Source organism: Halichoerus grypus, chromosome 5, assembly GCF_964656455.1.
Source record: "Halichoerus grypus chromosome 5, mHalGry1.hap1.1, whole genome shotgun sequence".
Classification (NCBI taxonomy): Eukaryota; Metazoa; Chordata; class Mammalia; order Carnivora; family Phocidae; genus Halichoerus; species Halichoerus grypus.
In genome coordinates, this window is record NC_135716.1 from 83487367 (window position 1) to 83501527 (window position 14161).

The window sequence follows — 14161 nt, forward strand, 5'->3', positions numbered from 1 at the left end:
ACTCACAGGCTGTCCCGCTTTGCTTTCTGATTTTCCACATGCAGTTTTATGATAAAGATTCTATGCCTTCTCCCACTCTGGTTCATAGGGAGAATCCAAACTAACCTGTGTCTGGGTATGAAATGAGGTTTTCTCCTGTCTATAGCCCCACACAGGTGTCCATGACTTCATGCTTTATGCCTAAACCATGTGATGGAAGTTTGTGGGAACTGGGGCTGCTATGGTGGGATGGTGGGAAGAGGAAGCCGAGCAGAGCCTGTTTGGGAGATGGTCTCTAGTGGGTGGAGGCCCTCATGAAAGATCATCCATTTCAATTCAGTCCCTTGATCCTAAGGATGTCCTGTCTTTCCCCTGACCCATCCTTACCCAGACTTCAAGGATGCTGGCTCACTCATTCTTTCCTCTTTAATCAACAGTCTTTATAGCTCTAGAGGTAAGAAAACATTGTTCATTTAGCATGCACTGACTCCTAGGCATCTCATAATTTTGTTTTCAAAATAGAAGACACCATATCTGCATACTGAGATTAAACAAATATGTCAATGTGTGGCAGATGGCAGGAGCCAGATTTCTCACTGAGACGTTACAGATAGCAAGAAGGGGGTGTTGGCCAAGAAAGAATTCACTGAAAATTTAAATAAGCAGGCATTTATTTGGGCAACTAGAATTGCAATTCTGGAGACAGATTCAGGTAGAAACCCAATTCATGTTCTGAGGAAAATCAAGAGGGGGCAGAGTTATAAAAGCAAAAGGTCATGAGTACAGTTGTCATTTATGTCCTCTCTGCAAAACAGGGATTGAAACCCGGTTAACTGGAGTTGGTTGGGTTAATATGCAAATAAGGGATTGAAACTTGTCAAATCACATTGACTCCTTTGTAGTGAAGAATGCGAATAATTCAGGGGTCATGGTGAAGAGGGAGTTAAGCTCAGGCTGTGCGCTTGCAGCGGGTAAAAAGTTAATAGTTTGTTCCATGAGGATGCACATAAATTCTTCTCTCTATGACCTCCTAGCTAGGCTTGCTTACTCCATTTTGAAATCTTTTACAAAGTCTAGAATAAACCATGGACTGAATTAGAGTTGCAGACATCAGTATGAACTCGTGTTCAGCTTAATATAGACACAGATGGATAACTACAGAAATAATTATGGGTATGTGTGCAGAGACTAGTTAATATACACATATATATTTCCAAGCTCTGTTTATTGAGAAGGCCTGGAAGCAATGACACCCCAGGAAAAATGAAAAAACCAGCTCCCAGATCTTGGTTTACAATACAATTTCCCAATAAAAGAAACCAAGGCTTACAAAACAAATAGTTGAATCTAGGGTCTGGAGCCGAGATTATGCAAAATGAGCCTGAATCATGTAATAGATAGTCCCCTAAAGCAAGGAAGTGCTTAAAAAAAAAAAACCAGTGGAGGTGTGCCAAAGGGATACAGGAACTGGAAGGGTATGAACAACAAAATAGACAGCAGGGCATTGGATTACAACCCAAAGTATAACATAGATATCCAGTATCTGTGAGTTAATACTGATATTGAATCATAAAGTTTAAAAAAGAGAGAGACAGATGAACAGACAAATCTTTCGACAGAAAAATTCCAAATAATTTGTAGTAGAGTCCCCTCAAGGAGGTGGAGCATAACTCCCTACTTCTTTGAATGGGCTGCATTTAATGACTTCCTTCCAAAAAGAGAAGTGTGGTAGGGAAAGAAAAAAAGCACTTTACAGTGGAGAACCTGCAGACACTAGCACAGTCAGTCAGTTTCAACAGTGATGGCATGTTGACAGCATGTACCCTTGATACGCTCGCTTTACCCCTGCGATCTTCCTCCTCCAGACCCATAATCCAATTCTAAGCATGAGAAAAACACCACACAAATCTCAGTTGAGAGATATTCTACAAAATACCTAACTGTCACCCCTCAAAACCGTCAAGGTCACTGAAAATAAGATAAGTCTAAGAAACTGTCACAGTCAAGAGGATCCTAAGGAGACAAGACAACTGAATGTAATGTGGCATCCTGGATAGAATCCAGGAACACAAAAATGACATCTGGTAAAAATTAAGGAAACCCTATAGAATATGGGTATGGACTTTAGTTAATAATAATATATCAATATTGATTCTTTAATTGTAATGATTGTACCATGCTAATATAAGATCTGAACCACAGAGGAAACTGGATGCAGGGAACATGGGAAATTCTCTGTACCATCTTTGCAACTTTCCTATAAATCTTAACTATCCTGAATAAAAAAGCCTACTTTAAAAATTAAGTGCACCTAATGGGGCATCTTAACCTCAGTCAGTTAAGCGCCTGACTCTTGATTTCAGCTCAGGTCATCATCTCCGAGTTGTGAGATGGAGCCCCACTTTGGGCTCCGTACTCAGTGTAGAGTTTGCTTGGGATTCTCTCTCTCCCTCTCCCCCACCCCACCCGATTTGTGCACGCTCAAGCGCGCTCTCTCTCTCTCAAATAAAATCTTCAAAAACAATTAAATGCACCCCAAATGTAAGTTACAACAAATATTTATTGAGCTAAATATGTCAAAATATGTTACCTATAATATCATATGTAATTCCCTCCACAGTCTCATGAGGCACATACTATCATTTTACCTAATATTTAGATGAGAAGACTGAGGCATAGAAGGGCACAGAAACTTGCATAAGATCTCAAGGTTTTCAAAGATTTGAAATGGGTTTCATCTGACAGGGGTCTGAATGTGTACTCATTCTGTTAAGGAAGGTTTGGCCTAGGACTCACACAGATGTATATAAAAACAGGATGTGATTTTATAAAATAAAGTAATACATTTACATGAAAATTAAAAATCAGGTAATTCAATAGGTTGTAATATGAAAAAAAAATAAGTTTCATTCTAAATAATCTGTGTATGCATTTATTTCTTTACCTCCTTTTAGATGTACCTATTCACTTCCCCAATGAAGCACAATGGATTAAGTTCACGTTTGTCATCCCTTCCCTCCCTTCCTCTTATTTAGACATGTTTTATTTTTCATGCTGCTGTGGGCTACTTCTATAACTTTAAATACTGTAACTCAAACCCTATTTCTTCACCTGCCAAGTTGAGGCAACATTTCTTGACTTCCCACTAAATAAGAGATGAAATCAGCATGACATAGCTTGTTTTGCCTTAGGATGATTTTGGTTTCATATTTTATTAATGGCAGCTTTACAGGAATAAATAAAAGCAATGACTTTTTATTACTATTTGTGCTATATCATGGAGCATATAATATGTAGTAAAGTAGGGTCTGTCAGACATTGTAAAGGAAGCTGCTGAAAATGCACTGGACCCAGGGCAGGGGTTAGGCTGGCAGCCCTAGTGGTGACCATTGGCCAGGCTGGCGAGGGCTTGTCTCTCCCAACGGAGACCCAGGAAAGCAGGACACTCTGAGGCAGGGTGTGAGGTCATTGGGCTCAGTTCAGTTCCCAGGTGAGAACGTCCCTTCTGGAAGACTGCACTGGAAAATGATGAGGACAGAGACCTATTGAATCGTTCACCCAAGTTTCCCCCAGGTGAATTCAACATGGCTCTTTCAAAGTCCCTAAAGGAGCTCTTTAAAATATGTCACAACTTGCTTTCTAAAAAAATTTACATGTTCTTCGTTTAGTCCATATGATACTGAAGTAACATTTTTAAAAATTAGACAAAAGAGCATATTAAATATCAAAAGAGCATATTAAATATCAAATGTCAAAATGAAATTTTCTATTTAGAAAATGTTAAAAATGTGTAACTACTTAACATTCGTTAAAAGTGTGATGTTAGATATAGTAGAAAAAAAAAAAAAACCCTGGCAGTTCCACTTACTTATTTTGGTTGTCGCTATAAATGTGAGATTTTGGATATAGGACATTTTGTGCAAAATGTGACGTTCGCATTTTTAATTATTTATTATAAAACAAAGGTAAATGTACAATATTAAAATGAAACCACACCAAAAAGACACTCATAATATTGACATTTCTGATGTACACACATATTTAGAAAATGTGAAGATGCCAAATGCAGACTTTTATGAAGAAAAATAATGATCAGATCACTTTTTTTCCGATGTAGAAATTTCAAAATCCATTTGATACAGGCTAAACAGTGTAATATGCAATAATACATAAGGCGAACAATTAGCAAAGGAAATCCAAGTATTGATTAGGGAATCTGAGTAGGCCAGCTATTAAATAGTACTCTTGTCAAAGAAAATTTGTTTCTGTCAAAACTTTTTTTTTTGTAATTGTTATTTGGTGAATGTCCATGTTCAATAAAGAACAGAAATAAAAAATAGGAAAAAAAAAAGAGATTCTTACATATTAAGCTTTGCACAATCAACCAAATACTGATATTTTGTTTTTTTCTTAGGGGAAAATTAGATTTTTTTTCCCCAGAATTCTCTCACACAAACATAGCTGAACATCTAAAATCAAGGATATTTAAAACTTACCAGCTAAATATGGAATTTCAAGCAATGGTATGTTAAAATTCATAAGGCATTGCTTTATACAATAAATAGCATCCTTTTTCCCTCAGAAGGAGAAAGTATCTAATCTTTTTTTTTAAAGTATGGAGTTCATGGGGCACTTGGGTGGCTCAATTGGTTAAGCGTCTGCCTTCAGCTCAGGTCATGATCTCAGGGTCCTGGGATCGAGCCCCACATCAGGCTCCCTGCTCAGCAGGGAGTCTGCTTCTCTCTCTGCCTACCCCCTCTCCTCTACCCCTTCTCCCCTCACCTCTGCTCATGCTTGTTCGCACTCTCTCTCTCAAATAAAATACATAAAAAATCTTTTAAAAAAAAAGTATGGATTTCGTGACAGTAAAATAAGTAGATACTTGGCAAGTTTTTCAGAAAGTGTTTTTTTTTCCCGGCAAACTGGATTTTTCCTTTAGCTAGAGTAATTTTTAATAATATTTACTTATTTGAGAGAGAGAGGGAGAGTGTGCACATGGCGGGGTGGGGGGGTGAGGCAGAGGGAGAAGGAAAGAGAGAATCTCAAGCAGACTTCCTGCTGAGCTCAGAAACCCATGCAGAACTCTATCCCAGGACCCCAAGATCATGACCTGAGGCTGAGATCAAGAGTCAGACACTTAAATGACTGAGTCATCAGGTGCCCCTAACTAGAGTAATTTTTTAACATAGTACTCACTCTTGCTCTTGAACAAAAGAAATCCCTTTCTCCAAAGTGATTTTCTTAAATGGAGGCATTTTCATTGTCTCTAAGATGCAGTCTTCCTGGAGAGTCTGAAAAAAGTCTTCATAGTCTTTGACAATTTTAGAATTCCAATTCTAAAAATTTATCTTAGGAAAATTACTAAGAATAATCACCAATGAAAAAATTTTTTTACTGTTGTTTAGACAGCAAAACAGTGGAAGCAATATAAGTGCCCCAAATCAGGAAACTATTTACACAAATCATGGTGCGTTCACAGGATGGACTATAATAGTGTTGATCAATATTTGTTAGCACAGAAGAGTATTGACAATTGTACTGTTAAATAAAAGATCAGGTTACAAAGTATTCTGAAATGATCCTATTTTGTGATTTTTTATAAAGTTTGGAAATAGATCCTGAAGTTATTAGCAGTAGTTATTTTTAGGTGATAAGATTTTTGGTTGGTCTTAATCATCTTCCTTATGCTTATTTACATTAAAACATCTTTATACAGGCATGCATCATTTGATTAGTGAGAAAAATTACACATTCAAAATTATATAAAATCATGCTCTATCTATATGCCTATATAGAAAGCTATATCATAGCAGAGGCAAAACCAGGTTCTAGCAGTCAGGATTGCTAAGCTCTGGAAATGGGCATCTTGTGTTTTGGGAATGGTAGACAGGCTGATTTTCTGCCCTGAGACTGAGCAATAGAATCCATTGAGATGGGTACTTAGTTAAAAACATATTTTCAGTTTCCCCCAGAAAATGAGAATTAACTAAAAATTATTATCCAGAACTTATATTGATATGCAACCATGTTGAGCCTCAAGCCCCTCCAGGCCCCTCTACTTTAACCTCAGGTCCTCCCCACCCCAGGGCAAAAGTCCTTTGGGAGCTGCAGTTTCATACCTGGCTATGAGCTATTTCATATGATCCTCTCACTCCTGGCAGTCTAGCCAAATTGAAATCCGTGTCATTGGCAAGTATCCCACTTGTACATGAAAAGTATCATTTCTACCTGGAAAGTTCCTCAGCCTTGTTGCATTCCCAACACCAAAGTCTGCTTGTCTTTAAAAGCCCTGTTGAAATGCTACCCACCCCAGAGGTCTGTTCTCCCCCAAGCAACATGCTCTCTCTGCTTCAGATTTCTCCTTCCAAGGACACCACTTTTGATCTACACTATCAGGATGAGTCTTTCCCTTCTTTCCTTGACCTTTTGTACTCTTGTCCCCCTTTAAGTTCACACAAAGTGAGAAAAAAAAGAAGTATGTCAATCACCTTGAAATTATATTTATTAGTCTGCATATTTCAATCTACAATGTACATTGTTTCTCTCACTAGACTGTAAGCTTTTCTAGAACAGAAACAAATCTCCTATTACATCTGGGAACACAGAGCATAGTATAGAGTAGATGCTCGGATTATGCAATGACATAGGTTGATGGCTATAAGGATGCTGCGACAGAAATCTCAAGCCATGTGTCTCTGAAACACCACCAGTCAACATCTTGGAAGGAAAGAAGGGGCAGCATCCACCTGCGGAAGCCTCAGCCCCTCCAGCAACCTCAGGGATTCACAGCAGCCAGGGCTCAGGCTCCACGTTGTTGCTGAGCTGAAGGGGTGGGTGGAAGACAGAAGCAGGAGTGAGGCTTATGGGGTCCAGGAAGTGTTTCCCAGCACTAGCTAGAGGGGGAGAGCCTGAGCTTCCCAGCAGTGTGAGTGCAGAAACCTGGATGGGAGAGGGCAACTGTACCCACGTCCCTCTCCTTTGGGCTGGTCACCTCAGCATTCCTCCTCTTTGATGTGGTAGACTGTGCCACCACTGAGGCAGTGGGGCTTCTTGCGGTGAGCCCTCTGAGAACGGCCAGGACTCTGCTCCCCAGGCTTTTGGAAACCAGAATCACAGCCTCCTGAATGGGGGTCACAGCAAGGAGCAGAGCAGACAGCCAGGGCGGGGGTTGGGCACTGGGGAGGTGAGCATTTGGGAGCACTAGGGGGCTCCCAGGATTGCTGCTTCTGCTGTGACATCAGTGGGCTAGCAAGTGGAAGCTGAAAGGAAAAAGAGAATTCAATTAAGTCAGGGCCTTGGGTATCTGTTTCTTTTCTCCGTGGGCTGGAGCTGTCAAAATAAAACTGGCATTTACAATCTGCTAAATCCATCCTAGAAGGGACAGAAATGGATCTGAGTGGGTAAATTTGGGGAGTAAGCCATGGTGGGAGCTCCCAGGGGACCCACTCACCAAGAACCAAGCTAATAACTTACTCCTTTTCCTAAACAAAGTGAAGCTGAGTTGAGCAGACTGTTTACTTTCCCAGACCAGGGTCCACCATTGTCAGGTGTAAAGGAGAAATGAATCTCTGCTCTTTCTTCACTCAGTCTTACTTTGCCCTGAGATTCCTAAGCCTGGGTGTATCTTCTTCGCTTCTTCAGACCCTCTGGCTTCGATGACTTTCTCCCATGTTAAATCATTTGAAGTCTTTTGTGGGGACCACCTCCCTTCCCCTCTCCCTGCCCCAAAGCTCTCTTACCTGGCATATCTACTCCCTGGGCAGAAGTGAGAAGAGAGATCAGGACTGCCTTGGCAGCATCTGAGTGAGGGACATACAAGTGTCTCCTCACCCAGAGGTAGCCTCACCCTAGAGGAGGATGTGTGGACAAATCATTCCAGGAGGAGGAGTCTGGAGGCCTTTTATATATCCTCCAGTGAAGCCTTCAGGCTACATATTATTGGAGGGCAGCTGTGTGTGGACTATTTATATGGATGTTTCACAATGCCCAGGGCTGAATTCCTCAGTGGCATGCAGCAGGATGTGGGCCAAAGGGAATCCTGTGCAAATGAGTGACCAGAGGTGTGGCCTTCAGAGTGGCCTGATTGGGGTGGGTACGCTGGCCAAGTCTAGATGACATCTCTGGGGGCCTGAGAGGGATCTGATTACTGTGGAGATCTCTCTAGGACTGGTGGGGAAGGACCAAGTTCAATGCCACCCAAGTCTGATGAAGACCCTTCTTGCCCACTTCCACCCCTCATCCATGCTTTCTACAACTCAGTTCAAGGCCACCACCTCCATGGTGACTTGCCTAGTCCACCAGGCCACATCGAGTCCTCCCTCCTCTGAATGTCAGAGATACCTTTCACAGCCTTTATAGCTGCTCATGACCAAGGTGACCTACATATTTGTCCTATCACCTTTATTACCCAGTTCCTTGATTACAGGACCTTGTCTTTATCACTTCTAAATTCCTAGGACCTGATACTGTCTCTGACATAAAGAAGATGCTCATTAATATTTGTGGAATGGAATAATCTATGTGTCATTAAAATAGACTTTGCATTTTGGGAGAACAAAAAATAGGAAAAAAACAAAATGCACTCGTTTTTGTTCTGTGGCTCAACTCTTAATCTCTTGTGTTCACCATCCACACCTAAGGCTTCTGGGAACACCCTTTCATAAATAGTACAGGGAAATCGGTGGGCAGACCTCACCTTACAGATCAGGCTGAGAAAAGTGTGGAGAGTTAAACATTTGTAAACCCTGCTACTGTTTATATAATTTTTGAGATACCCCAAGGAAAAGCTTTCTGCAGAGTGAAAAATTTTCCTTTATCTTTTATGAAAATTGATACCAGCACATGTTGGCTGTGCTTAGGGTGGGAACAGTCTCTTTGAAAACCGTCCCTCACTTCTGGAGGCGTCTGTCTCAGAATTGCTGCCCACATGCCAGGTATGTGAAAAGGTCCTATTTAAACTCCTGGTAGTAGGGATAGTGTCTTGCCTTCCTCTGTGTTCTAAGTGCCTAGCACACAATAGGGACTCAGGAAACAGGTGAGTAAGTGAAAAAGATGAGCAATTAGAGGAATATTCTGATTATAGGGACTGTCCTCAAAGACTTCAAGTCATACATAGGACAAAGGTGAGCAAGGTTGGGGTGTGGGGTGACAGATAAGGACCTAACCAGGGTGGAGAGTGGGACAAAGCCATAGGAGCAGCTATACTTGAGCAAATCCAGCAGGACAAGACTATCTGGGCCTACCTGCTTCATCTAGGAAGGCTCCCAGGGGGAGGTAGGCTTTGACATGTAATTTGGTTGAAGGGAGAGGAGAGTCCATGTAAGTGAAATAGAAGGTTGGAGATGGTATGAAGCCTTTCTCAGTCCATTAGAACAGGACCCTGGGAGCACCTGAGTTATGGGGCCTCAGAAATCCGACCCCTTCTTCCCTTACTTCCTTCTCCCTCCTCTCTCTCCTTCTCCTCCTCTCCTCTTCTCCTCCCTGTCAGGCATCAGAAGTAGCCCTAACTGCTCCTCAGTAAGGTGTCATGGACACTAAGCACTGGGAGGGCAGAGTAATTCTGGTCTTAATATACCAGTGGTTCCTTTTCCCCACCCAGACTCATACCACATAAGCCCACACTCTGACACTTCATGCATCTCAAATGTGTTTCCTTGAGGTTAACTAACAACTACTCAACCCCCACCACCCCTAATCAAAGGCTAAGGGCTCTTCCTGGAGGTTCCTCTCTGGGCAAACATCCCTGCTTCCTCTCCAGTTCCCCCAGACCACTCCTCATACTGCTTGCCCCCTGAAGTCTCAAAGTCCAGTCATTTTCAATACAACAAAGTTCATCATGGTGTTGGGGATTGACCCACCAGAATTAGCACTTTCATTGGAGGAGAGCAGGATCTAGCTTTGCCCATTCCCTGAGGTGAGCCTTCTTGAGGCCCTGAATGGTCCACCCTCCTACTAGACTTCCAAGCGCAGTGAGTTCCAGGTCAGGACCCCAGACATGTGCCTCCTTCCAGTGCCACTCTGTTTCTCCCTGGCTCAGGTGTCTACAGGCATGATTCTATGATTTGATATTTACTAAGAACTTACTGTGTCCTGGACACATGAAGCAGTAAGAGCCCTGTCCCATGCTTCAGAACTTTCACTCTAGAGATAATGCAGAACATTACACATTAATACATAACATAAGACAGTAAGTGAAAGATGAGCAAACAGAGAGGCAGGCAAATTCTAGTGTGGGTTGAAAATGGAACTAGTCAGCTTAAATATACCAAATCAGAGTGATAGTATTTTGAATGCTGTTGCTCCCGCTATTATTAGCATCTCATCCTAGTCTGGGGACAGGAGTCCATCTCTGAGAATTATCCATCCCTTCTCATTCCTAGTCCCAATTTGTGACCCTATTTCTCTAAGCAATAGATGTTTCCATTCCTTCCTTCCTTCCTTCCTTCCCTTCTTTCTTTATTGCTGGCTGTCTGTCTTTCTTTTTTTTTGTGCTAGTTCTTCTTCTAAGAATATCCTCCCCTCTTCTCTTTGCCTTTGGAAAATCTTCCAGGAATGATCTAAGTCCTATGTCCTCTGTAATGGGCTCCCTAATAATGTCTGACCAAGAAAATCTTCCGGAGGCTTTATTGCTTGTCGTACATGTAATTTATTATTGTGCACATGTTTATGAGATAGTAAACATTTCAAGCATGAGGCTATGTCTCATATATCTCCTATCCTTTTTCAGTGTATGCAGTGGTTCGTTGCACATATTAGTTATTAGGTATTCAAAAATCCCTGTCATAGATGGCTTTTATGATATTGAGGTATGTTCTCTCTATCCCTATATTTTGAAGAGTTTTTATCAGGAAAGGATGCTGTATTTTGTCAAATGCTTTTTCTGCATCAGTTGAGAGCATCATATGGTTCTTGTCTCTTCTTTTGTTAATGTGATTTATCACATTGATTGATTTGAGAATGTTGAACCACACTTGAATCCCAGGAATAAATCCCACCTGGTCATGGTGAATAATCTTTTTAATATACTGTTGGATCCTATTGGCTAGGATCTTGGTGAGTATTTTGGCATCCATATTCATCAAGGATATTGGTCTGTAATTCTCCTTTTTGATGGGGTTTTTGTCTGGTTTTGGGATCAGGGTAATGCTGGCCTCATAGAACAAGGTTGGAAGTTTGCCTTCCACTTCTATTTTTTGAAACTGCCTCAGTAGAATAGGTGTGATTTCTTTTTTAAATGTTTGGTAGAATTCCCCTGGGAAGCCATCTGGCCCTGGACTCTTGTTTTTTGGGAGGTTTTTGATTACTGCTTCAATTTCCTTACTGGTTCTTGGTCTGTTCAGATTGTCTATTTCTTCCTCCTTCAGTCTTGGTAGTTTATAAGTGTCCAGGAATACATCCATTTCTTCCAGATTGTCTAGTTTGTTGGTATATAGCTGCTGGTAATAAGTTCTTATAATTGTCTCTATTTCTTTGGTATTGGTTGTGATTTCTCCCCTTTCATTCATGATTTTATTAAGTTGGGTCCTTTCTCTTTTCTTTTGCATAAGTCTGGCCAGAGGTTTATCGATCTTATTAATTCTTTCAAAGAACCAGCTTCTAGTTTTGTTGATCTGTCCTACTGTTCTTCTAGTTTCTATTTCATTGATTTCTGCTCTAATTATTATTTCTCTTCTCCTGCTTGGGTTAGGCTTTATTTGCTGCTCTTTCTCCAGATCCTTTAGGCGTAAGTTTAGCTTGTGCATTTGGGATTTTTCTAATTTTTTGAGAGAGGCTGGATGGCTATGTACTTCCCTCTAAGGACAGCCTTTGCAGTATCCCATAGGTTCTGAATTGGTGTGTTTTCATTTCCATTGGTTTGCATGAATTGTTTAAGTTCCTCTTTAATTTCCTGGTTGATGCATTATTCTTTAGAAGAGCATTCTGAAGGATGCTCTTTAACTTCCAAGTGTTTTCATTCCTTCCAAATTTTTCATTGTGGTTGAGTTCCAGTTTCAAAGCATTGTGCTCTGAAAATATGCAGGGAATAATCTCAATATTTTGGTATTGGTTGAGATTGATTTGTGACCCAGTATGTGATCTATTCTGGAGAAATTTCAGTGTGCACCCTAGAAGAATGAATATTCTGTTGTTTTAGGATGGAATGTTCTGTATATATCTGCAAAGTTCATCTGATCCAATGTGTCCTTCAAAGCTCTTGTTTCTTTGTTGATCTTCTGCTTAGATGATCTGTCTATTGCTGTGAATGGAGTGTTGAAGTCTCCTACTATTAATGTATTATTATCGATATGATTCTTTATTTTGGTTATTAGTTGGTTTATGTAGTTGGCTGATCCCATGTTGGGGCCATAGATATTTACAGTTATTAGATTTTCTTGTTGGATAGACCCTTTAAGTATGATATAGTGTCCTTCTATATATCTTACTACAGCCTTTGGTTTAAAATCTAATTTGTCTGGTATGAGGATTGTTACCCCAGCTTTCTTTTGAGTTCCATTGGCATGATAAATGGTTCTTCATTCCCCTCACTTTCAATCTGGAGGTGTCTTTATGTTCAAAATGAGTCTCTTGTAGACAGCATATGGATGGGTCCTGCTTTTTTATCCAATCTGAAACCCTGTGCCCTTTGATGGGAACATTCAGCCTGTTCACGTTGAGAGTAACTATTGAAAGATATGAATTTAGTGCCATCATATTGCCTGTAAAGTCTCTGTTTCTATAGATTGCCTCTGTAAATTTCTGGTCTGTTATTCTTGGGGTCTTTCTTCTTTTATAGAATCCCCCTTAATATTTCTTGCAGAGCCATCTATGAAAAGCCCACAGTGAATTCACCACGACCAAGTCGGATTTATCCCTGGGCTGCAAGGTTGGTTCAACATCCGCAAATCAATCAACGTGATACAATACATTAACAAAAGAAAGAACAAGAATCATATGATCCTCTCAATAGATGCAGAAAAAGCATTTGACAAAGTACAGCATCCTTTCTTGATCAAAACTCTTCAGAGTATAGGCATAGAGGGTACATACCTCAATATCATAAAAGCCATCTATGAAAAACCTACAGCGAATATCATTCTCAATGGGGAAAAACTGAGAGCTTTCCCCCTAAGGTCAGGAACGCGGCAGGGATGTCCACTATCACCACTGCTATTCAACATAGTATTGGAAGTCCTAGCCACAGCAATCAGACAACAAAAAGAAATCAAAGGCATCCAAATTGGCAAAGAAGAAGTCAAACTCTCACTCTTTGCAGATGATATGATACTTTATGTGGAAAATCCCAAAGACTCCACCCCAAAACTGCTAGAACTCATACAGGAATTCAGTCAAGTGGCAGGATATAAAATCAATGCACAGAAGTCAGTGGCATTCCTATACACCAACAACAAGTCAGAAGAAAGAGAAATTAAGGAGTCGATCCCATTTACAATTGCACCCAAAACCATAAGATACCTAGGAATAAATCTAACCAAAGAGGCAAAGGATCTGTACTCAGAAAACTATAAAATACTCATGAAAGAAATTGAGGAAGACACAAAGAAATGGAAAAACGTTCCATGCTCATGGATTGGAAGAACAAATATTGTGAAGATGTCAATGCTACCTAGAGCAATCTACACATTCAATGCAATCCCCATCAAAATACCATCTACTTTCTTCAAAGAAATGGAACAAATAATCCTAAAATTTGTATGGAACCAGAAAAGACCCCGCATAGCCAGAGGAATGTTGAAAAAGAAAAGCAAAGCTGGCGGCATCACAATTCCAGACTTCCAGCTCTACTACAAAGCTGTCATCATCAAGACAGTATGGTACTGGCACAAAAACAGACACATAGATCAATGGAACAGAATAGAGAGCCCAGAAATGGACCCTCAACTCTATGGTCAACTAATCTTTGACAAAGCAGGAAAGAATGTCCAATGGAAAAAAGACAGTCTCTTCAACAAATGGTGTTGGGAAAATTGGACAGCCACATGCAGAAGAATGAAACTGGACCATTTCCTTACACCACACACAAAAATAGACTCCAAATGGTTGAAAGACCTCAATGTGAGACAGGAGTCCATCAAAATCCTAAAGGAGAACACAGGCAGCAACCTCTTTGACCTCAGCCGCAGCAACTTCTTCCTAGAAACATCGCCAAAGGCAAGGGAAGCAAGGGCAAAAATGAACTATTGGG

At 40.7% G+C, this 14161-nt stretch overlaps 1 protein-coding gene across 1 annotated transcript; it reads right to left on the reverse strand.

Annotated features, from left to right (window-relative positions):
- Positions 1–1818: 1818 nt before the first annotated feature.
- LCE6A (late cornified envelope 6A) lies at positions 1819–8286 on the reverse strand. Its single transcript, XM_078071768.1, is given in 3 exon segments — positions 1819–1859; positions 6971–7238; positions 7719–8286. Coding segments are annotated over 2 exon segments (288 nt in total). The 5' UTR covers positions 7218–7238; positions 7719–8286.
- Between the last annotated feature and the right edge of the window lie 5875 nt (positions 8287–14161).